We start from the raw sequence: 25139 nt of genomic DNA, 5'->3' as shown, positions 1-25139 counted from the left end.
TTTCTTTAAAATGTAAGGGTTTTTAATAACTCGTGTCATAAAAAGTAAAAAAATCCGAGGGACTGTAGGAAAAAAGTCTGTATCAAATGAAGATTAAAAGAATCACTCAATTAGTTTGAATCCTGATAAAAATCTGGATATTGCTTTTGGTTCTCACCCAGTTTTCAGCATGTCAGAAGAAGAGAATTAACTGTGTTTGGAGGGTACATTTGGCAGTCAAGGAATGCACTGCAGCTAAAAGGAAAGAGAAAGTCTTAACTCCAGTATCTCCACATAGAAATAGAAAGTTTTTTGATCATTACCTGATTTTTATTAGAAACAGATTATATCTACTGCTGTATTTGTTTGTATTTAAGTTGTTTTATTGGGGAAGAAGAAAGAATAATCTAAATGTAGAGCAGTGAAGCAAAGGATTCCAGACAGGTAAATGTAGTGGGAGGAGAAGCTGTAGAATCCATTGGAACCATCCTATTTGTTTCTCAAGTTCAAATAGTCAAATACTCCCCATTTTGCAGAGGAACGTGCAGGCAACATTTGCTTTTGGCTCTCGATCTCCCTGTGGGCCACTCTGATTCCAGCAGAATGAAGATTTTAACCTGCACTTATTTGAAATACCTTTTCAGTATGAGTTCTTAATAGATATATTCATTTAAGGTAGAAGGAAAGGTGAGGAATTTGTTCAGAGAAATCCTCCAGCAAGCTGGTCCCCACAGCTCTTTGAGGGAAGAGTTATTGCACCTCCAGGCGTTTGCTTTGGGGGATTTCCTTTAAGGCTTAGTTTTGAGGGTCACCTGGAGGATGTGTGTGTGGCATGTTTAATAGGGGCATTCATCTCATGTTTTTAGGGTTCTTGCATCACAGCAGCATCAAGAAACATCAGTCACAGTTGCTTTACATTGTTGAAAAGGGAAGGTGCCAGAGGCATTTTCCAATATTCCTTTTCTGCAAGGATTTCAGTTCTCATGATAAGTCATTACCATATATTTTATTAGCGCTGAGCTCATAAAGGAAGGATCAGAAATCCATAATGTATTTTAGGAGGCTCAAGATTCCTACAAATAATCAATAGTCAACCATTAAAATACTGACATTTTGCTTCAAAATAGTTGTTGTTTCCCATGTAGGCTTTTCTCTGAGTGACTGTGGGAGATCACATAAAATGATACCCAGATCATCCATGTCTGTTGCAACCTGTTTATATTTTAAAATAACATTAAAAAGCTGACTCTTAAAAGTTAAATACAGGAAAACAGTAATTTCTAAGTTAATGAAGCTTGGTGTCAGGAAAGAAGTGGTTTATTAGATATTAGGAAGAAATTCTTGGCTGTGAGGGTGGTGAGGCCCTGGCACAGGTTGCCCAGAGAAGCTGTGGCTGCCTCATCCCTGGAAGTGTTCAAGGGCTTGGAGCAACCTGGGATAGTGGGAGATGTCCCTGCCCGTGGCAGGGGAGTGGTACAAGATGGTCTTTAAGGTCCTTTCCAACCCAAACCAATCTGTGATTCTATGATTTACGTCTATAAAACCCCCAAAGCAGCTGTGACGTGTAATGCACAGAATAGCCTTTAAAAATAGCTGAACATTGATTAGTTAATCCTCCTTCTCACGCATCCGTGCCTTTGTAGTTGTGGCTGCCGGGAAGCACAGCCTGCATCATCCCATGCCCAAATGTTCCTCAAAGACGTTGTTGCTCACAGGCATTCTCAGAATGTCCCTCAAAGAGGAGCAGGAGAGCTGAAGGCTGAGGCGCAGCTCGGAGTGAGTCATTGCTGAGGATGGTTGAATTCCTACTTCTTGTTGGTAGAAATTAACATTTTTAAGACCACTCTCGTCTCCACATGGTGTAAAGCTGTTAACTTGTTGCAATCAGTTTAATTCTTTTCATTTCCTTAATTGGTGTTCAAACTTGGCGTCAGAAAGCAAATGTGCCAGCGATGAAAACGCATCGAAGTACTTTGAAACAACAAAATTACATTAATTCTGGCAGATTGTCTTGATCATATACTGCTCTGAACTCCAAATCCTGTATGCACTGTTCTTCCTCTTAACTTCCATTTATTCCACTGAGGAGTTTATGGTCTTGTCAGTCTATTTGTAACATAAAAGGCAGATCAGTCCCTGGTAGCCTCACCTCGTATTGACTGAGTTTATGGTGAACGTGCTCGTAGGTAGAGATTCATTCTTCCTTTTGTAGAAGAAACTCTTTCATCCTTTGTGCTCCCACTCAGCTCTGAAGGTTGGCACCCACAGAAGGTTTTAACATCCTTCTGGAGAGTAAATGATGAGTCAGGGTAACAGAGCCACATTCTTGGTTAGAATCATGCCAAGGACAGAGGCAAAGCTCAGGGTGAATTAAGTGGCTGGAAACGAAATGAAGCAAAGCCAGTTACAAGTTTTCTACATGTTTCTGTGTGGTTTATGTTGTGTTATTTGCTGGTTGTTACTCTCAAAATAATTTTAGAAAATACGTGAACACTGTTAGTGTTGCTTGGAAGGCAATAAGGAATGGAGTTGGGAAAGGAGTATGTCCTTTATAGATATAATGTGTGATCATGGTTGATTTTATTGTTTTCCTGCTTCCAGAATTCTGTAACTGATGTGACCTGCTAATCAGAAAGGAGGGAAAACATCTCAAACCCATAAAATTTCAACCTTCCAATTAGAAAAAAGGCATCTTGGATATTTTTATTTGTTTTTATTTAAATGAAATTCAACCTCTCATCTTGTAGTTAAAAAGATTTTCTCATGTTGCATTTAGTTGTGGTTATTGGATGAACAGCAGAAAGGTCTCAGTTTTGAGCTCCTGCCACTTAAAATTTTTGTGTTGTTTTGCATCTCATTTGGACTTACCTTTGGCTCCAGTCTCCCCTTTTTTGCAACATCTGTATGGGAAAGAAATGAAATGGAGAGACAGAACTCTCTTAAACTGATTTTGAACAGTTGTCACTGTGAACTTACTTATGGCCAGTCTAAAATGGGCATAAATGTCTGGGTAGGAACAGTGAGTTTTGGAGGGTAGCAGAGTCACCCTGGTTCCTGCTGGAAATCTGTGCTGGGAATTTTAGCTCTCCAGTCCCTCACTGATGGTGATCACAGGATGTGGCACCAACATTTCTCAGGTGTTTCCTTGACTTGGGGTGCAGATTTGAGGTTGCTGATGGTTGATGTATTTAAATAACTCAAAACAGTAGACGCTTCTGGGAATTCATTATGCCCAGTTGCAAACAGATAACCCTGTTAAAAAAATGACCTCTCATAAAAATCCATATATCCAAATGGATTGCAATAAACATATCCATGAGGGGTTGGTCTTTCTCATTTTGGCCAGCAGCAAAAAAATAGCTGATGGTGGTGACAGTTATTCAGGTCTTATTCAAGTGGCTTCTGAGGAGGATTTGGTGTCTGTTCTGGTGTTGATACCAGCACAGTTCAGGCTTCCTTGGCCAAGGGGCTCACACACCAACAACAGGGAGAAACAGGTGCAGGATTTGGGGGGGTCTTACACAGGTGGATGAATATTGCAGCCAGGTTTTATGTCCCCACCCTATGGGAAAGCTTTTGATCTTTCCCTTTTGCTTTTCTTCGGGTGAAAATCCTTCATCTCAGTGAAATGGTTAAATTCTGACTGCAAGGGTGCTATTTCTAACCTACATTTCTGCTGCTCTGACCTGGAGTTCTGGTTTGGAACTGTGCCCACATGAAAGAAATGGCTTTAATTCAACTATTCAGAAGTATTTCTGAAGATTTACTGTTATTTGCATGTATTTAGTTTGCACAGTTTGAGCCATATTGCCTTTAACCAGTAAACATCACAGGAGATGGTAGAAATTTCTCGATCTTGGAGTGGGTTTGCAGTTTAGATGGAGAGAAAAGAGCTGTGGTTTCTATAGCAATACTTCACTTGATAACCTGGAAGAACATACTAATTCTATAGATAACTGCTTTTCCTTATATAATCCCTGTAATGTGCCTTGAGCAAGTGGTAACTGATGCTGTACAATGTTGTGATTACACATTTAATTTCCTCCAGTTATTTCCCAAATAAAAATAGGAAAGTAAGACACAGATACTGCCTCTGCCTGATTGTAGGTGAGCCCTGTTGGGCTTAGAAGGATTCAGTGAACCAGGCAGGGCTGGATTCATTCTGATGCTGGGCAGATTGCTTTCTGCTTAGCAAGCCAGCAGCGCATACATTCCCATTTCCCTGCCTGCTTTCCTGCCTTGAAGCTTAAAGTTTACAGAATGCAGAGACAACTGAAATGTAAATTGCTCTTCTGGTTTCCTTCTGGAACTGCTTGTCACTTGCCTGTTATTTTTAATAATGGAATGATAAGGTTTTTTGACACGTACTGTACGTCTTTCCTCTGAGGCAGCTGCAGTCCTGCTTGTGCAAACTGCCAGGCTGGCAGGAAGAAAGTGCCATCCAGAAAGCATTGCAGGGAAAAGGGTTTATTACTTTTTTTTTTTTCTGGTCTCTGCTAGAAGCTCAAAATTACATGAAGATACGTAGATGTTATTTCCCCTCCCTGCCCCTCCCACCCACCAATAAATTGCCTTTATTTTAATGATTTTCACTTGAATAAAAGAAAAGCTTAATTTCATTTATGGGTTCCCATCAAGCTTGTAAGTGTTTATCTCTTTGAGGCTTTAAGTTGTAAGGATAAAACTAAGGAATTTATAATAATAAATTATAGAAATGACTCTAAAAGTGTTTCCAAATATGAGCTGAAATCAAGCATTGCAGCTTAATTACAAACCAAATACTGTCTGGAGCATCAAAGCCAGGAATGATTGGAGAAAGGATTGTTCTGCAGCCTGAGCTAAAATTGGGCTAGAAAGATGAGTTAAGCAAAAAAGCCCCAAACAAGCAAAGAACCCAACCCAAAACTCCCTTTGAGTTCCTGGGAATTGTTTCAGCCTTGTAAATAACAGACCTCTTCTGTGTGAGAGAAGTATGTGAAGTGTGTTGGTGTTTTCGTTGTGAGGCTCACACATTCCTTCTGTCATGGACTGATGCCTTCCCTGACCTGCATTTCCTTTTTCTCCTCCTGAGGTACCGCTTCAGTCTCCTCAGTAAATTTTGTTTTCTGCATATTTCACCATTCCGTGGGTGCAGAGCCAGATGGAAAGTGGTTTGGGTTTAGTTCTTGCTCTTAGGCTTTTGCACAAATAAATGGTTACTTTGCACGTTTGCTGTTTTCATTTCTGACTGCGTTTGTTTTCACAGCCTGAGGAAGAGCTCGATCCTGAAGAGAGGGACAACTTCCTCCAACAGCTTTACAAGTTTATGGAAGACAGAGGTAACACTGAATTTTCTCTCTTTTCTTATCTCTAGTCCACTTTTTTAATGGCACAGCACTCAAAGGAAACTCAAATCCTCCCTGAGGTGTTTTGGTTTTGTTTTGCTTTCACAGAGCCTTTTTTATGTCAGCACTCCCTATTAAATAAGCTCTTGGTTGCTTCCTTGTCGTGACAGCCTGGCTGGGAATTCTGCTGCTGGTAATCTCAGGCTGGAACCTGAGGAGCCTCTTCATGGCTGGTGAAATCCAACCAGGAGAGAGTGGGAGATGTGCCATGGTCAGGTCTCCTTGCAGAGCTGCCCTGATCATGCAGAGATGTTGCAGTGATACCTGAACAGGCAACTGGAATGACTCTGCTTTATTCTGTAGCTAGAACAAGAAAACAGTGTGATTTTAAATGTCTGTCTTTGCAGAATTAAGGGAGATTTAATAAATTAGAATAGTTGAAGTCTTGGCATAAGACAGATCTCAACAGTGCCTGTGAGAGAGCAGGATGTACCTGCTGACTTGGGAGAGCTGCTGTTGCATAAGACATTTGCATTTGCAGTTGTGATGAGACTGACACTAAAATGGAAGGTTTTTCTGTTCCTTAGCTCCTCTCATACCTCCCCCCTTTTTTTCTAAAGTATATTCAAACCTGAAAAGTTTTGTGGTTTAGACTGTTTTCATTTTATTAATTTTACTCATGAAGTCACCATTTCAATTCAAATACTGTGTGTGTTTATCCTGCAGTAGCCTTGGTGGAGGTAAATTACAAATGCATTTACTGCCATTTTACTATTTTTCCTTCATTTTTCCTTGGCAAAAGTGACCTGAATGTGATATTTCCATAGCAGCATACTACAGCAAACGTTGAGGTATTTGAATTTTAAATAACCAGAGCTGAGAGTAAAACATGAAGTGCTAATTTACCCCCTGCCTTTTTTTTTGTTTTAAAATTAATGGGGAAATCAAGTTGCCTTTGTAAAAGAGGGTCTGCATCCCTTCTAATGAGGTGTATTCTAAGCCACAGAATCATAAAAGAACAGTTCCAAGTCTGTTCAGTATTTCCAGTTCTTATCACAGGTTCAGTAATTGATTTTGTGTTATAGCAAAGAGTTCTGGAGCTCATCCAATACAGTTTTGAGACCTCCTGTGTATAACCAGTGTTTCTGGAGAATAACCTGCTTTAGGGGAATAAAAGTCTAAATTGGGCTGGGAAAAAACCTCCCTCTGCTGCTGGGCTGATCCCCAGTTTTCTTCTCAGGTAGCCTGATTCTTCCCCTTTTTCTGCTTTCCTCCTTCCTCAGTCCCTTTCCTAAACTCTTAGACTACAAACCAAGTAGGGACCATGTCAGGGCCTTGTGAAGGCAAAAGAAGAAAGCATTTTTGGAGACTCAGTCCAGGAAATACTCTCTAAGCCATACATGGATTGAGCAATGTGCAGGAAGGACTTTTTCAGGACTGGGCCTTTGCCCCTTTCTGTTTCCTTTTTTTTTTTCTCCTCTGTCCTTAAAGCAAGATTTTTGTTCCCACCACATTTGTTCTACATTCTGGTCTCTCAGTCTGAGTGTTTTGATTCATGTAATCATGACAGTATTCCCAAAGTCCCGTAAAATTATTTTAATGATTCCAAATATAATTGCATGAAGATGAAGGAAGATAAGAAGCAGCAGGGGAGAGGTTTGATATTCTTCCTTGCTGGGAGGATTATTGTCTACGGATGCAGCCATTTGCCCCAAGTCACTTTTGGTTTCTCCTTTTATAAATAATTATTGTTCTTGATGTCATTACCACTCATCTGATTTGAGTTCTTTCTTTTCCCTGGAACTGTCCCAAATACTCACATCCACTCAGGGCTTTGTGCTTTTTCCCATTCTGACAATTTGCCTGTATGACTCTTCCTGATCCAACGTTTCTGCTTCTTCCTCATTCCTTTCAGCCCACTGTGTTTTGAGTTAATCTCTTCACACATTACTGTATTCCAGCATTCCTCAGGTGTTCTGTGGTGCTTCCTGCAGCTCTGGCTGTGTCCTCCACACTCAGGAGAGCAGCAGTGGGATGCAGCCAGTTGGATAGGGATTATTAATAAATTTGGGTGGCTAATAAAGCACCCAGAGCTGAGTGATCACTCAAGAGGGTGAAGCCTTAATTGGTGATTGGAAACTCCTGACTTGTGACATACCTTAAACTATTAAATTAAAATGCAGAAAGATATTTGTCATCAACTTTGTGCTGAAGCATTGGAAGAGGCAATTTGCTGTTCTTTAGGATAACCTCTTGTTTCTGGTTTGTTTTATCCAGGTACTCCTATCAATAAACCACCAGTTCTGGGCTACAAGGACCTTAATCTCTTCAAACTTTTTAGACTGGTTTATCAGCAGGGTGGGTGTGACAATGTAAGTGTTGGATGTTCCCTGAACTAAATATGTCCATAAATAGTTGTCCAGGGAAGCTGTGGCTGCCCCATTCCTGGAAGTGTTCCAGTCCAGGTTGGATGTAGCTCTGAGCAACCTGGTGTAGTGGAAGGTGTCATGGCAGGGGGGTTGGAATTGTGGATGTTCTTTAAGGTCCCTTCCAACCCAAACTGTTCTATGATTCTAAAAGACTGTGGCTTGTGACTGTGTTAGACATAATTCCTTAATGTTCTTGGTTAAGAAAAACTGAAAATTTCCTGTTCTCTTTCTTTTTTCCCCCTCAAAGATTGAGAGTGGTGCTGTATGGAAGCAAATTTATATGGACCTTGGCATTCCTATTTTGAACTCGGCTGCTTCCTACAATGTAAAAACTGCTTATAGAAAGTAAGTTCTCATATTGTGTAATGGTGAAAATGTCTTTCCATGTTTTTAGTAGCATGTACAACATTCAAGCAATTTTTGATAGTTCAGTGAAACAACAGTTGCGATCCTTCAGTTAAGGAACAGTGCTGAGAGTTGAAATGGTGGAGGAAGGGAGGGATTGCTCAGGGCTGCCTGAGTTCCTCTTGCTCCAGTACATGAGAAGTCTGCTCGTTTTCCATCAAGAAACATTCCCTTTCAGCATCTGAGGTGCTATTTCAGAATACAACAAAGAAATTTATAGAATAAGCTTTGGCAAATTCAGCTTTGCAGGTTGCGGCGATTACCAAGAACGTACTGTCGTCATTCTGGAGGTGCTTTGAGCAGTGAGGAGAATTTTATACCAGTTTCTTTAACTTCCTGAAGAATGCTGATTGAAAAAGGACATGTTTCAGATTGGGTATTTAAATATAATCTTTGCAGAATTTGTAGAACAATGGCTTTAGGGCATTACTGTGTGCATATGGCAGTAAATAGTAAAATCATTACTTGTAATGAACAAATACATAAATCTTTTTCTTCTGACCTTTGGTTTTCAGTTGTGTTTTAACTTTTGAAATGGAAACCTTCTAGGAATGACGTTTTTCAAGCTCATTTTCTAAATGAAAATTATTTTCATTATTTATTCTCCTGGAAGTTTGACAAGAAACAATTGGGCTTTTTGAGTAAAAGGAGAGAATGAGGTTCTCTTGCCTCGAACCTAAGGAAATTTGGAAATAGGGATGACTATTGACTCAACTCATGTTAATGTTAATGAAGATGAAAATATTCAGACATCTTCAGTGGGATTTGAACTGGGCACATGTTTAAGGTCTGTATTTTACAAAGAAGAGTGTTTATCATAAAAAGAATAATTGGTAACTGTGTACTAGGTTGCTGTTACAGTGGAAATAACAATAATGTTGTTTGGACACATGATAGTGTGTTGTAACTTGCATATTTATTCATTGAGGAATAAGCTAATTAATCTCTCTCTCACCTGTAACTGGATTAGAGTGTGCACAGGCAGTTATATGAAGAAGCTCATGCATGGCTTTACTGTCAGGAATTCTTAACTGGATGGGGATGAAGTTAAATATGTGGGAAGCACCTGTGTGTATTCTTTCTCACCACTTGACTTGTGTGCAAAATTGTTTCATTTCAAAATCTTCTCTGGCTTTTTAATTTTGTTTATTTGGATTTCTTTAGTTGCCACTATTATTTTTTTTTCTTTCCCGAAGTTAGTGAGCAGGAAAATAGGTTTTATGCACTTGAATAAATAGAAAATAAACCTTGCAATATAAATGGAACCTAATTTGTCTGCAGGTATCTGTATGGTTTTGAGGAGTACTGTCGCTCTGCAAACATTCAGTTCAGGACCATCCACCACAATGAGCCAAAAGTGGTAGAAGACACCCAGAAACACGTGGAACCAATGGAGGAAAGTGTAAAAGAGGAACAAAAAATGCCCCCAACAGAAGTTAAAAAAGAAGCAGAAGAAAATTATTCCAGCAGTGAAAGTGAAAAAGAAGAAGTAGAACTAAGATCCCCCAGGGTGAGTGGTTTGCACTGATTCCTGTTTAGTCCTTAACAAAAGCCCTTTGTATGGTGAACAGTTTCCATGGTGGGTTTTCCCTGGGGCTCGATTGCACTTTGAAATTGGTGTTCTTGTACAAGGGTGGGTTCTGTGAGTGTTAACTCTCAGTTATGTTCTACCTGTAAATGGAGCTGGGTTTGATTATTTCCTTGTATTCCACCCCATCCATGGGATTTCTCAGGCTGTGTTGGGTGTCAGATGTGTTTTGATTCAGGGATGGGTCGGGAGCTCCTGAGAGCTGTGGATCATCAGAACAGGGAAACACAGCAGGACAGTCTTGGTTGTAGGTGAGGATTTCCACAGGCACATGGAACCTGGAGCTCTCTGGCAAGAAGCAGGAACACCAAAGGCCTGCTATGGCTTTAAGAATCAAAGGAAGACTCGTTTATCTGACTTGGTTTTTAATCACAGTCTCACTTCTTCTAACAAAAGAAACACTCCAATTTTACAATATACAGGCAAAAGCAGAGGGAGAAACACTTAAGTTTAGTCTTCATTTGTCCTTAAATGCTGCAGAGGTGAGGGTTGTATTAGTAGCTACATAGATATGAGGATACTGAACACCAGGGAGAATGCAAACAGTACTTTGGAGCTGTTGGAATATGACTCTGTAGAACTCATGTTAATTCTGTCAAAAGGACATTTTGTGTTCCTTAGAACATGACTGCTGAAGGACAAGGAATTATTCCTTTTTAATTGTTCAACTTGTAAGGGTTCTGTTCAACTAAAATGTAATTCTGGGAAAGTACCTCCTGAAAACCAGCTTTTCAAGCAAATGTTGGCCTTTTAAATTAATGCGTGAAAAGAAAGACACGGTGTGAACACAAGTTGAGATCTCTGCCTGACTGCAGGTGGTTTTTCCAGGCTGTATCAGCCCCAGTGAAATTCCTGCCATGGCATTAGCTTTGTTTTTAGAGTGTTCATTTATTTTTGAGGGTTTTTTTGAGAAAACTGGTAAGATGATAATAAAGAAATGGTAAAATTTTTTGGTCTTTTTTATCATTGACTGTCTTTTGTTAATTTAGCAATTATTAAATATTTGGTTATATATTTTATTATTTTTTAATCCAGTCACCAGCTATTCATTAATTACTATTTTTCCAAAGTATTTGCTGTTCTACTGCTGTGAATTGTAATTATTATAGTGCCTTCACTACTGTCATCTTTGGATGCCCTTCAGATAATTAATCTTGCATTCATAATGTATTTTAAATGTTCTGATTGAAAAGCAATGATCCTATGAAGAGTCTTTTAATAAACAAAATGATGAACCTGTACTAGATCCCCAAAAATCAGTTGCATCAGACATTTTGGCCTTTTCTGTCAGAGCAACAAACCTCACAGGTCCAACCAAATGTCCTGAAATCCTCCAGCAATTATTCAGAAACTCATCTTCTTCATTCCAAATGAAGAGATTAACAAAATCTTTCATCTTAATATTTTAGAACATTTTGCCTTTTTTTTTTTTTTGTGTTATCTCCAGCCTTTTTTCTGTTGTAAATCTCACTTTTTCTGCTGAGATTTGGAGAGGTTATAGAGAAAACAATTGCCAGGAGTCATTAAACTGATGTTTCTGTTTTAGGGACGAAGGAGACTTGCCCGTGATGCAACCCCTGCTAAAAAAGATGGTGAAGAGGATAAAACACCAGACAAACTAAAAGACAGTAACAAAGAAAACAAAGATACAGAGGAAACACCTGAGAATGCAGAAAAGAAAGAAAACGAAACTCCACTAGGGAGGAAAAGTACACCAAAGCAAAAAGAGAAAAAAATCAAAAAACAGGAGGACTCTGACAAAGAGTCGGATGAAGAGGAAGAGAGGCAGAGAGAGAGGTAAACACTGGCTTGTATCACCTTCCTTTGGGTTTGTTTGTGCCATGATGGAGCTGTGCTCCAAGCAGGAGGATACACAGAGCTGGAGACCTTCCTGACGTGTGGGAATTGGGGACCTAATTCACTCAGCCGGGCAGGGATGGGTACATTTTATTTCCAGTAAAACAGAGCCAGCTGTCCTTCATGGAAGCACCTTTTCTGGTAGATGCCAGACAGTGTTTTTCCCTGTCATTTTATTTGGCAAGGTTGTGCTGGTGTTTTATCACACTGGTACCTCCAGCCAGCACGGCTGTGCCAGTGCCAGGTGCTGTGTGGGTGGGGAGCACTTTGGGGACGCTTTTCTGGGCAGTCAAAGTATAAAGGGCAAATCCCTCTTCTCCTCTGCTTTTGTTTGTTTCCTGATGTCTCCTGAAGATCCAGGATCCTTGTTTTTATTGTATGGCAGATGAGCAAGGCATCAAGAAGTTTTCTTTAAGCAGTGTGGATGTTACTTCTCTTATTTGCCACAACACTATAGTTGATCTTTCACTGAAGGCCAGCAAAAACATTTCATTAAAAACAAACCCGTAGTTTTTTTGAGTATTTTCTTTCTTGGTGACTTTTTTGTAGTTTAACTTCTACTTTATGATAAATTCGCCCTAAAATAGGGAAATAATTATAGGTAAAAATAGGTTAATTTTAATTCTTGCAAATATGTTTAAGTGTAATATATAAATATTAGCTGTAGGTGTAATAGGAGCTGTGTAGTCACTTCTAGTCTTGGCTAAACACTCTTATAAACAACTCTTTTCCAGTGGAGTGATGTTTGTATCTATGAGAGGATCACTATGATGGCAGTCTAAACTTATGTACAGTTTGTAAAGTGTAACTGTAACTTCTGCAGTCAAGCAAACTGTGTCAAAATCAAACCTACTTTAAAAACTGAAGCTAATTCTTAATGTCTTACTGAGGAGCCAAATGCTGAGTTAACTTATTCCTCTATGTATTATCAAAATGTTAATTTAAAAAATAATCTTTAGGCCTTGAGGTTGTCGTACATCTAATAAATTGCGTTTAAATTACCATTTTCTGGATATTTTTGGTACTCACCCTCGGTCCAGGCCAGCTTCAGAGGCAGTGCAGGGTGCAGAAAAGGAATTTTACTTGCAGCCTTTTTCTTTGTAGTAGCTTGGCTACACTCATTAAATGTTAAAACATCATTGTCACTAATTAGTGGGCATTTTAAATACATTTTACTGCAGGGAGGAACTTGAGAACAAAGGAGAATCAGAAGGTGAAGAGGATGAGGAGGACACAGAACCCTGCCTGACTGGAACCAAAGTGAAAGTAAAATATGGACGTGGAAAGACTCAAAAAATTTATGAAGCCAGTATTAAAAGCACAGAAATTGATGATGGAGAAGTTTTATATTTAGTTCACTACTATGGTTGGAATGTAAGGTGAGGAGAACAAATTGCCTTTCATTTCTTTGTTGAAAGGCTTATTTTCAAAAGAAATGTTTGTTTTTAAGAAAATAAAGGGAAAGATGATCAGTGATGTGGCTCAAAATTGAATTATCAACAATACAGGCTCTGACTCTATTGCACTTTTCAGTGTTAATGATTTTGTTTGTGGTATTGCACTAAAATATCAGTATATACTTCTGTGTTTCCAAGTTTCCACCCACCTTAGTAATCCTCACTCCTTACAGGAGTATCCCTGAATTTTATTGTGTCAGCACTATCAGACTTTTTTATTTAAGGGGGTCATTGATAATGGTGAAAGCATCTACAATTAAGTGTATGAAGCACTGGAATTTTGGCAACAAAATATATTCTTGTACTGAAATTTAACTGTGGTTGTAAAGAGTACAGAGAGGAGGAGAGGGCAAAGCAGCAAAGAACTGCAGAAAAAATATATCAAATGCTTCTGGCAGCCAATCTATATGCAACACTGCTGTAGAAATGGATTATTGTGCTGTTGATATTAAGACCATTGTGATTATGTAGACAAAAATACCACAAAATTGGTACTTTTTAAAAATACAGCACTTCTGGTATTTAACTTAAGGTGTCCCAAATATGTGAAATAACTGCCACACTTCAGAGCTGACTCAGTCCCCTGAGTTCCAGTGCTGTGCTGCAAGAGACAGGGAAGTTTCTACCTTCATTCCCCCATCCCTCCCATAATTTATTTCTTTTTTATGGGCTAGAAATCTAATTCATCTTTCTAATGCCAGATCCTGCATGTGTTGGTAAATCCATGCTCTGCTCTCATGGAATGGTTTGGGTTGGAAGGGACCTTCAACCCCAGCCAGTTCCACCCTCCTGCCATGGACACACCTTCCACTAGCCCAGTTTGCTCCAAACCCCATCCAGCCTGGCCTTGAATTTTCCCTACCTCTCAATAATAAATATCTTCTTTAATTTAGTCTTTTAATCCTCATATTCAGACAACATCTTTCTGTGATATCAGTGATAACAGCATGTTGTTATTCCCTTCTAGATACGATGAGTGGGTGAAAGCTGATCGAATTATCTGGCCTGTGGACAAAGGAGGACCAAAGAGAAAACAGAAGAAAAAAACAAAAGTAATTATCTCAATAAGTTTTTTGTACTACAATATTTAATGACTTGGGGGAAAAAAAAGGTTATTAAAAAAAAAAAAAGAAAAAGGTTATTCAGTCCACGGTCTAGTTTTTTAATGGAGCAGAAGGAGGAAAGTTTTGATGATCACAACAGTGAAAAAACATTAACAAAAAAATTAAAAAAAAAAAAATTCAGTCCACGGTTTAGATTTTTAATAGAGGAGAAGGAAAAAGGTTCTGATGATCAGCAGTGAAACTTTAATAAAAATTCCTTGTTTTCCCCTCAGAGCAAAGAAGACGGTGAAAAGGACGAGAAGAAGGATGAGGAGAAACAAAAGTCCAAGCGTGGGCGGCCCCCTCTGAAATCTACTCTTCCATCCAACACGTCTTGCAGCTTATCCAAAACAGCCAACAGTGAAGGTAAATCCGGAGCCAGAGGTGCACGGAACAACTTGTCCAATCCCCCCCATTCCCAAACGGAACCGAAGGTACATCTGTGCACTCGTGTTCTGGCGTGGAGGTGCATGTGAGCGGTGCTGGCACTGCCCTGTCAGAGCCTCCCAGTCCTGCTTAACCAGGCAGTGCACCAGCACTGTGAGAAAGCAGATTTTTGGTGCAGACATGACTCCATAAAAATTAATCCTTTCGATTTTAATTTTAGCAACACCTCGCAGGCAGACGAGACGTAGCTCAGGAATGTTTGATTCTGATAGAGGATCAAACGGTGAGTGATCTCAGTCCTGTGTATACTTTGGAGGTTTTTTCAGTACCATTCTCAAAAGAAGTTTGATTTTTTTTTTTTACCTTTTTTTTTGGTTGTTTTTTTTTGTTGTTGTTTTTTTCTTTCTCCTTGTGAACTTTCTTGAGGAAGTAGCTGAGCTGACGCTGCTGAGGGGCACGGTTTGCTCACAGGAGAGCTGTGGCACAGAAATGACTGTGCAAATCATTCCATATTCTTCAGCCAGAGCCTTTCAGTCCTGATATTGAACAGGCCAAACCCAATGCTATAATGATAGTCTGTGTTGTGGTAATTAAGTTCTCAACCTCAGTGCTGCATCATCCAGCAGAGTTGTTAATTATACACAAATGGCAGCAACATTTTTGATATTTCTAAGCCTCTCTGAGCAAGAACTCAGGTGAAATCACTGTTGGTGCAGGTCCCTGAATAATCTTCTGGTAATGTAGCAATGCTTGCTCTGTGTGTGGTGCACCTGTACATAAGTTTAGCAATGAAATGTCCATATTATTAGAAGGATTTTGTTTTTGATTTTGGTTTTTATTTTTTCTGTTTGGGGCTGCATGGAAGGAAGTCGTACTGATTTTTGGTTTTGTAATCTCAGATGGGGGAGGCAACATCCACAGGTTGTGGGAATCTGTAAAACTATTTTCACTACTATAAACTGTAATTCATTTATATTGGCTTATCTGGAAAATAGTAGCAGGAGAATTATAGACATGAACTAAATCATATGACTAAAATCATCATCCAGGTGCTCCTTGAACTCTGACAGTACCACTACTATTGCAGTTTCATAGAAATTTTAGGTAAAAATAAGAACTGTAGCAAGTGTGTTGAATAATGCAGGATTTTTTAAACTGATGTATCTCCCTAGATTACTGAAAAGAGAGGGGGTTTTGTGTGGTTCAAATGAGAAATTGTGTTGTAATTAATTATTTAGGGTGCTGTTTGCTTCTTTTTGAAATTTCTTTAGACTCTGGCACATCTGACAGTGAAGCAGATGAGTCATCTGAAAAGAATTTGAATGAAGAATTTTCTCCAGAAACTTCAGAACTGGAAAAAGGCGAAAAACTCCGTGATGAGAAGCTTGATGAAGAAAACCCAAAGATCCCTCATGCAATGAAAGAAAATGACAGGACTCAAGTGCAGCCACTAGAAACACTGAAACTGGAAGTTGAGGAAAGTGAACAAATAGTTCAGATTTTTGGAAATAAAACGGATCAAATCGAAGAAATCAAAAGAGAGGCTGAAAAATCACCCAAGGGAAAAGGGAGAAGGAGCAAGACAAAAGATCCCTCTCTAGAGAATGCAAAGATTGCTCCAGGAGGCCAAGAAGAGGCAGCAAATGAATCCCTTACAGAACCTGAAAGGTTAGATGGGTCTTCCTTGGACTGTAAAGAAAGTTCCAGCACTACTGAAAGTGAGACAGAACCTTCTACAAAAGATAAGAAGCTTTTGAAAAGGAAAACTCTGGAACAGGCATCACCTGAGAAGAGAAATCGGCGGGAGAGTGAGATGGAAGTGCCAAATATTGTATCTGAAGAGAGGACCAATGAATGTACTGGAGCAGAGGAATGTAGAGGGATGAATGCTGAGGAGTCCCTCAGAACTGGACATGAGGAGATGCCATCCCTGGTGGCGGAATCAGCTCCGCGCGGTCAGGAACTGAGGAGCGACAACTTCCAACGTCCCACTGAAGCCATGGAGAACGTTCCCTTAAAGGACGAGGACGACACGATGCCCCAGATCGGTCCTGAGACTTTGCTGTGCCACGAGGTGGACTTGGACGACTTGGACGAGAAGGAGAAGAGCAGTGAAGACACAATAGCAGAAAAGCCAGACCCCAATGCTCCGAACTCCCACCCCTCTGCCTTACCCCCCACGGTCCCCTCGGGATTCCCGGTGGCCTCTCCCCTGGCCCTCAGCCAGGACGAGTCGCGGAGCGTCAAGAGCGAGAGCGACGTGACCATCGAGGTGGACAGTGTGGCTGAGGAGTCCCAGGAGGGGCTCTGTGAGAGTGAGTCCGTCAATGGGTTTGAAGCCAGCACCACATCAAGCAATTGTAGTATTGCTGTGCAAGAGAGAGAGATGGGAGAGAAAGGTGAGCGTTCCTGGGAAAAGTCACTCCCTGCTGTAATCATTACCAGAGTTGTCTTAAGTCTGGTGTCACTGTGCTAAAAGTTGTTGCTTGTTTTTATCTTCTGGTTATAGAATCACAGAATGGTTTGGGTTGGGAGGGACCTTAAAGCCCATCCAGTTCCACCCCCCTGCCATGGACAGGGACACCTCCCATTATCCCAGGTTACTCCAAGCCCCGTCCAACTTGGCCTTGGACACTTCCAGGGATGGGGCAGCCACAGCTTCTCTGGGCAACCTGTGCCAGGGCCTCACCACCCTCACAGCCAACAATTTCTTCCCAATATCCCATCTAACCCTGTCAGTGGGAAGTCATTCCCCCTTGTCCTGTCCCTCCAGGCCCTTGTCCCAAGTCCCTCTCCAGCTCTCTTGGAGCCCCTTTAGGCACTGGAAGGGGCTCTCCCCAGAGCCTTCTCTTCTCCAAACTGAACAACCCCAACTGTCTTATCCTGTCTGGTTTTAAATTTCTCTTTCTTGCTTATAAAAAGAGCTTGTTAGAAGCAGAAATAATTTGAGTTGTCTTGTGTTTTGTTTTTGGTTTTTTTGGTTTGTTTTTTTCCCTTCTCATGTAGGTCAAAAAAGACCCAGTGACAGCAACAGTGGAACACTGGCAAAGAAACAAAAGCGAACTCCAAAGCGAACCAGCGCTGCAGCCAAAAATGAAAAGAATGGAACAGGTACATTCCTGGAGGGGGAGGAGGGGAAAGGTTCTCCTGACCTGTAAACATGGATAAGAGCCCACTGTTCTCACTGTTACCCACTGTTTGCAGTGAATGGGACTTCCCTGCCAGGGGGATTTTCATTTTTATTCATCAAGATTATTGATGATGAACAGCTGGAGGGAACTTCGAGCTCTGTGGTAGCAGAGTTACTGGGAATCTCTTGGCTATTTTATATTACTTCGGAAAAATTACTAATTGTGTATATTAGCAGTTACTAAATATTTACCATTATGCTGATTTTTATGTATTAGATTGGTTATGAATTTTGGGAGAGAGTAACTTTGAAGTCTTACAATACATGTTTCTAGTGGGGGGAAAAAAATTGCCATTTATGAAGTACAGAAAAATGTTTGATGCTAAAGAACAGCTTTTCAGCCAAAGGAAATTTTTCTTTCAAGGATGTGATTATTTTCTAACTTGCTATAGAAATGTGAATTTTTATGGTTCTGTAGCTCATTTTCCATAGATTCACAGACTGGTTTGGGTTGGAAGGGACCTTAAAGATCATCTCATTCCAACCCCCTGGGTAACTTTACTGGGAAATTGGGTAACTTTTGGGAAAAGGAGCCACTTAAAATATTCCAATGCAGAAAAACATTTTGCTGTTAATATCAGAATCACAGAATCACATTCCATGATTTGGGGTGGAAAGGACTTTAAAGATCCTCCAGTTCCACCCCCTGCCATGGGCAGGGACACCTTCCACCATCCCAGGTTGCTCCAAGCCCCATCCAACCTGGCCTTGGACACTCCCAGGGATGGGGCAACCACAACTTCTCTGGGCAACCTGTGCCAGGGCCTCACCACCCTCACAGCCAACAATTTCTTCCCAATATCCAACCTAACCCTGCCCTCCTTCAGCTTAAGGCCATTCCCCCTTGTCCTGTCACAGAATTTTTGGTGATGGTTGTATGAGTGAGTCAATGTTTTTAGCCCTCGTGACAGCATTGTTATATTTTTAAATATCAAACTAAAATATTAATTATTTGACATACAATATTCAGACATATTTGACATGCCTGTGGAAAACCTGGCAATTAGTGTGGGGATCTAAAATATTTGAATATATCAGCTTAGAATTCTCTATTACATGTTAAACTTCTATGCTTTTAGTCTTGTTTCAGAACTGTTCTTTTAGATGTGTAAAGCAATTTGGTCACTATTTACAATCACTTGCTACCTGCCTTTAGTAATGCAGGGGTGATCTTTAAGAAAGGAATTCTAGTGTTTGCTTTATGTTAGAAAGCCAAAATAGGTGATTTAAGATAGGTTATCAGTGCTCTAATATTCTAATTTTGATGAGTTTATTAACTATTTATGTGAAGAAATTAGACTTTCACTTTTTAACTAGGCCTAGTCAGCCCAATTCTCCTGCACACTTGGGAGTTCAGTGCATGTTGTGTCTGATGTTACACCTGGAATCTGGGATGGTTTTCCCTTGGGTGCACTCTGGGATCTTCTGAGCAAGAAGCAGCTTTTTTGTCCTTAATCATTGCTTTTTACTATAACCACTATTTTTAAAATGTCAAGATAGGGGTTTTTTTTTAAGTCCAAATTAAATTCTTCTCATTGCAGGACAAAGTAGTGACAGTGAAGACCTTCCTGTGCTGGACAGTTCCAGTAAATGTACTCCTGTAAAACACCTCAACGCAGCCAAACCACAGAAGATTTCTCGGTCTCCTGCCAGAGTGATTTCCCCTCACATCAAAGATGGGGAGAAGGATAAACACAGGGAGAAGCACCACCACCAGAATGCTTCACCCAGAGTGTACAAGTGGAGTTTCCAGCTCAGTAAGAATTCTTTAAATTACTTGAATTAGAAGGTGTTTAGAAGAAAATTTGTTCTGAAAGAAAAACGTGCACATTTTGGGATTCTAAATTAGGTGTGGGCTTTTTATGGCATAGCCATGGAAATGTGTTGCCTCTCCTGCTGTGGCTTACATCCACTTAAGATCTGTTTAAAATGGCCTTAATAAAGCTATTTTTTCTTCCCACTTTTAGATGAACTGGATAATATGAGCAGCACTGAAAGGATCTCCTTCTTACAAGAAAAACTGCAGGAGATACGAAAATACTACATGTCCTTGAAGTCAGAAGTAGCAACCATAGACAGGAGAAGGAAAAGATTGAAAAAGAAAGACAGAGAAGGTAACTTTGAGATTTGCTTTGTGCTTTGCATGAAAAAGAAAGACAGAGAAAGTAACTGAGATTTGCTTTGTGCTTTGCATGACAAGTCAATGCAACTGGAGGTTAAATGATAACATTTTTCAAAAAAGTGTTATAAGCTGTTTGTATACATATTTAGAAAGAACATTTGTGGCTTTTCACAACTTGAACCCTACAGAAATATTTACTGACTGTTTTATAACTGCAAATTAGAAGATTGGACTCCTAGTGCAAGCCTGGTCTGAGTGTTCAGTCAGAGTTATTTCTCAGTAGATGATTGAGGTTAATCCAGTTTCTGCGAATAGAGCAGTGAAAGCAGTTGACAAAAAAATCTGTGTTCTGTGATTGTACTGTTTCTTTTTAAACAACATAATGACCAAGGGAACCATCATTGTGAGCTGTACTTTGATAATCTCCTGCTGATGGGTTGTTTTGTGTGTTCAGTGTCACATACAGGAGCATCCATGTCATCTGCCTCCTCAGACACTGGAATGAGTCCATCCTCCTCCTCTCCTCCCCAGAACGTGCTCGCTGTCGAATGCAGGTGATACACATTTCTCTGCCTTGCCAGCAACTTGCTGCCATGGACATAAATCCTGAAATTCAGCCACAGAAAGCACTCAACTGGTCTGACATTGCCAAGTATATCCTGTACACACTTCCACTGCTGGACTGTACCTGTTCTCCCCTCCCACCCTCTTCTTTTGTTTAATTTACTGTTCAGAGAACTTAAGCTCATTGGTAACTGAAGGTTTGTAGGCACAACGTGACATCCTTGTCATTGTGTTTGTTTTTTGGTTTTTTTTGTTTCTTGTTTGTTTGTTTTTTTTTTCTTAACGCAGAGAAAGGGCACTTATCAAATTTGAAAAGTTATGTCCAATGAAGCATTCAGGTGTTCTAGGGTGATCTTAAAAAAGCAAGTGCACCAAGCAGACATCAGAGTATTAATTACCCAAAAGAACTGAGTAGCTGCTGCACTTTCACCGAGCTGTAGGTAACTCTTGGTGAGTAGTTCCTCTTCGTGGAAGCACTTGCTATACAGAACTGCCAAAGTATGTGTTCAGCAACGTGCCCAGTTCTAAAGGTGTAAATGGGACAAAATAAATTGTGAAAGGAAGTGTAGTTGACTGAAAACTACAGTTGTAATAAGTCTTCCACTTTTTATAGGATTTTTGAGCACACAATTATGCAAATATTTTAATGTTTATTAATGTTTACAGTGGAATTGTGAATAGGTTTTCAGTGGACTATCTTATCCCTTGACAAAAATATTTTGTCTTTTTTCTATGTAATTTCAGAGTTTTTATTTTGTTACAAAAAGACGAAAAATGAAATATATAACAACAATGAAGTTATTTAACAAGATTTCTAAAGCTGAAATTTTTGTGTAAAATAAGGTATCTTGCAACTTGTTAAATATATTTATTCAGACATTGGATGTTGTATTTTTATGTATTTTTTAAAATATTAATAAAATTGGAAAAAAAAAAATTCTAGGTTAGTTCACTCTTTGGATAAAACATCCTTCTCAGTTCTGGCTCTTCAGGAGGAGTTATCCAGTAGCCATTCCTGTACTTCCAATGGGTCTGTCTACGTGTCCTCCCCCACACAGATCTGTCAGTGGGCATCTGGCTTAAACTAAACTTGATTTGGAGACTTTGGCAGTCCTAGTACTTTAACTTTGTTTGGAGGAACCAAATTTCTTGGGTTGCCCTTAAGATCCTTTGTCACAAGTTCTTCTGTTTGCTGTACTGCCGAAAAAAATCTCTTATCTCCCAAAGTTGAGATGCAACAATAAAGTAAAAGCGACTGTGTGTGCTCTGCCTGTGGATTGTCCCACGGGCAGATGCAGTTTGTAAATAACTCTTCCAAAAAACCATGTATTTAAGACAGTTTGCATATACATTATGTATAAAAGTGATTTTTTTAATCGATTTTTTTATTCATGTTTGTACATTGAAAGGGGGTCTGAGCCCCTTTTTCTGTGTTTAATATGCTGTAGAGTAAAACCATAGATGCTCTAGACTGTATATCAGGATATTTGGTTCACACGGCAGAGGGTCAGAAGGAAACACTAGTGATGGCGTAGCATTACTAAAATTGATGTTTCTTGAAATTTCATTTTGCAGCATTTGTCAACTTGTGATTCCAATTCCTTCCATTTTCGCAGAAAATTAAAGAAAAAGTACTCTTGTAAATGCACTTTTTCTGTCTTTTCTTAAGCAAAGCAGAACTATTTCAATGTAAGATAAATATGGAGCTCACTAGACAGCGCTAATAAAGGCCATGTTTTAAACATAGGCTTTATATTCTATTTTTATTTAAGTGATTGTTCTTGTAAATGTCTGGGCTTAACCTAAATAGGAAAATTAATCTCCATAAATTACTGTAAAGACTTTTTCTTAAGGAGCTAACTTTTACTGTTAATCTTACAATAGCTACAAATAAAAAGCTATACTCATTCAAAAGGAAGTAACATGGGTCACATGTTTAATATTTGCAGAAGGAAATTGAAAATCCGGTGAAATAACAGGATTAATTATATCTTGTGGAGATTTCTAACCTGTCTACACACTGTGAGATCTCAAACAGGCACATACACATGCTCAGCACAGATGATGGAGGAGCTGAGCCCGTCCCAGTGTGTGTTCCCAGCTGACTGCTGCTCCCTTAGGAGTGTTTAAAACACTGCATGGAAGACTGAAGGTATGATTCCATAAGACATGGAAACCATTCCGAGGGGTGGTTGCACCTTGACATAGAGAATTTGCTTCCTTCCTGCTCTTCCCACCTGCTCACCTCGCACTGGTCTCATGGAAACACCCACACCCCCAAAACCAACTCACATCCTTACTCTGGCAGGACATAAAACCTGCAGGAAAAGGTGGACAGGCAAAAATGTGGACTTCCACTGATTTTATCCTTCTGGGAAGGAGCATATCAGTTAACCAATTTATTCAGTAGATGTTTACAGTAGTTTCCTGTGATGTTTAAAAAAACACAGGGAAGAGAAGATTACCTGGGTATCATTGAGTTATCCTGGATTAAAGGTGAAATCAGGAAGAAACCCTAATAAGATCTATAATTTATAACTTTACTATAATCCCCTTATTGATGCTTTGTTGACAAAATAAATTCCAACGCATCTTCCACTGCCTTGGATGAAAGCTTATGTTGTTGAAGACACAGAATTATGATTATACAGAATTGGGATTTTTTTAAAGAAGAGATTGAGGTATCATGTTTGCAAGAGAAAGCAAAAATCAGGCATCCTCTTGGCAGTGTCAGTGCTGTTCTCCTGCCTCCTGATCTCCTACAATTTTTCCTCCAAATGATACTTGTTTTATTTCAAGCTTGCTTAGGAGGTGAGAACAAAATTATGGTATCAAATACTGTTAAAATTGTTAAAAAGAACAGGGCTGTAAGAAAATTGGACTCTTCCCTCACCTCCTGCAATTAATACAAAGAACTGTCAGATTTCTGGCAGAGTTCTTAGTTTCATATGAGCACATATCTGAAAGCTGGAAGAAACTTTGCATGCAAGGGTATAAGGTAAGAAAAGATTTATTTTCCTACTTATTTTGGTTTTTACTTTCTTTCCATGAAGTGTGTCAGCTGCATGTTGTACTGGTGAGTTTCTGTTTTCTCTCTAATGTGAAAGTTTAGCAACACCCAGTTAAATCTCTGCTTGGTTTTGGCTCCTCCATCAGATTTCGTGTGTCTGAGAAACTTTCTCTTGCTTAATCTGTCTGAACAGCTGAGGCAGAAGAAGCACAGATGTCAGAACAATAATAACAAGCCATTATTTTAACAGAGGTTAAGCAGATTTCCAGTAGTAATTATCAGTGAAAGGAAAACATAACAAGAGCAAAGAATCTGTGTCTTCACGAAGTAAAACATGTCTGACCTTCGTGGGAGCAGAAAATCTTTAATCTGAAGGACAGCAGCAGAAGAGGTGATTAAATCATTTTTTGTGGTAATGTGCACACTTGAGTCTAATATTTTTTTAAAGGTGCAGTATTAGAATAGACAGAAATTTTAAAAATAGCTACATATTGTTTTATGTAGAGGAGGCCTTTTAGTAAAGGCTTCCAGAATTACTCAGGAAGGCTTTGATGTGGACCTGGAAAGAGAATCTGAATCTTAGGATTGTCAACTCCTGTGCCTCAGTCAGACCATCCACTGCTGAGAAATCCTCACTCCAGACAGGTTTGTCAGCCAGGTGGAATTTCACATTAAAAAAAATGAATGTTCTTATATCATGTTCTTCTTTTCCCCATTAAAAATATTCTTGGATGGCTGAGGCAGCCAAATGGATTTTCTGGGCAGCATCTACTGGAATTCTTTTACAGGAGTAAGTCTGAGAAGTGCTGTTGTCTTCTTTTTAAGAAAAGAGCAGGTTTGGTTTGATGGCTTGAAACAAATCTGACATGAGCTGAGAGCCAGATTTAGCAGCAGAGACAAAAGATGAATCTGTTAATAAAAGTTTATTGAGCTGTTCTGTGCCCTTGCCTTTACAGAAATTATGCACTAAAATTTTGGTTATTTTTACTTCTCTGTACTTGGGGTTTTATTATTTGCAGGATAAAGGCCACCTCTGGAGATGAGAGGAGCATCATAAAGCAGTGGAACCAAAGGGGATGTTGCCAGAGACCGACTCACTGTAATTCCAGGGTTTAGGAAAAAGACATTTTATAACTAGCTCCCACTATTAAGCTATTGCTCTCAAATTTTGAGAAAACCTGTCATTCTCCCATATTGCCTAACACCAAAGAGGATGGGTTTTTTAAATGGTCTCTGTGAGAGTTTAAAATTATTCACCTTTATTAGTTACCACTAAGTATCTGGGATTTAATGGGGTTTTGGAAATCTGTGAGTTCCCCGAATTCCACAAGGATTTATTAGTCCCATCCATTGCTTTGGAGGAATATGGAAGTTCAGTTTTTGGTGTTACTGGTCTGAAGCTGTGCTGGTTTTAGTGCCTGGAGTGGTGGGTTTTGTGATCAGCCACAGCCCAGTGACAAACACTGTGTGGTCATTGAAGGAAAACTGCAAAGATAAGGCAGAGTCAGTTGTGAAAGCAGACCTTGCTAAGAGCAGGGCTTTTCTGGTGTCTTTGTTTTGAATTATCTTTGCTGTTTATGTTGCTATTCCTGCTCCTTCCCGTTCCAGAGGAGCCCTGCTTTGTTTCAGAGCAGGGCTGTGCTGGTTGGTGCTGCTGCAGCTCCCTGCTGGGTGAAAACCCCTGTGCTGTTGCTTCTCCTGTACCAATAGTTCACAAACATGAA

At 39.7% G+C, this 25139-nt stretch overlaps 1 protein-coding gene across 2 annotated transcripts in view; it reads left to right on the top strand.

The window, feature by feature from the left end:
• The window catches only part of ARID4A (AT-rich interaction domain 4A), a 47145-nt gene extending 25101 nt beyond the window's left edge, over positions 1-22044 (top strand). The window contains exons 12-25 of one of the 2 annotated variants that reach the window (XM_027702678.1): positions 5225-5297; positions 7581-7675; positions 7980-8077; positions 9419-9647; positions 11272-11522; positions 12764-12961; positions 14007-14091; positions 14376-14508; positions 14750-14812; positions 15801-16928; positions 17536-17640; positions 19261-19476; positions 19687-19833; positions 20296-22044. In XM_027702678.1, coding sequence (XP_027558479.1) covers positions 5225-5297; positions 7581-7675; positions 7980-8077; positions 9419-9647; positions 11272-11522; positions 12764-12961; positions 14007-14091; positions 14376-14508; positions 14750-14812; positions 15801-16928; positions 17536-17640; positions 19261-19476; positions 19687-19833; positions 20296-20399 — 2925 coding nt within the window. In that variant the 3' untranslated portion in view covers positions 20400-22044. The remainder of the gene's footprint in view (positions 1-5224; positions 5298-7580; positions 7676-7979; positions 8078-9418; positions 9648-11271; positions 11523-12763; positions 12962-14006; positions 14092-14375; positions 14509-14749; positions 14813-15800; positions 16929-17535; positions 17641-19260; positions 19477-19686; positions 19834-20295) is intronic. The other variant, XM_027702679.1, reaches the window with a different exon arrangement.
• The last annotated feature ends 3095 nt before the right edge of the window (positions 22045-25139 follow it).

Source organism: Neopelma chrysocephalum, unplaced genomic scaffold (genome assembly GCF_003984885.1).
Source record: "Neopelma chrysocephalum unplaced genomic scaffold, ASM398488v2 Primary Assembly neopelma1_191, whole genome shotgun sequence".
Lineage (NCBI taxonomy): Eukaryota > Metazoa > Chordata > Aves > Passeriformes > Pipridae > Neopelma > Neopelma chrysocephalum.
The sequence above is the reverse complement of the archived record's forward strand: the minus strand, read 5'-3'. Positions and strand labels throughout refer to the sequence as shown.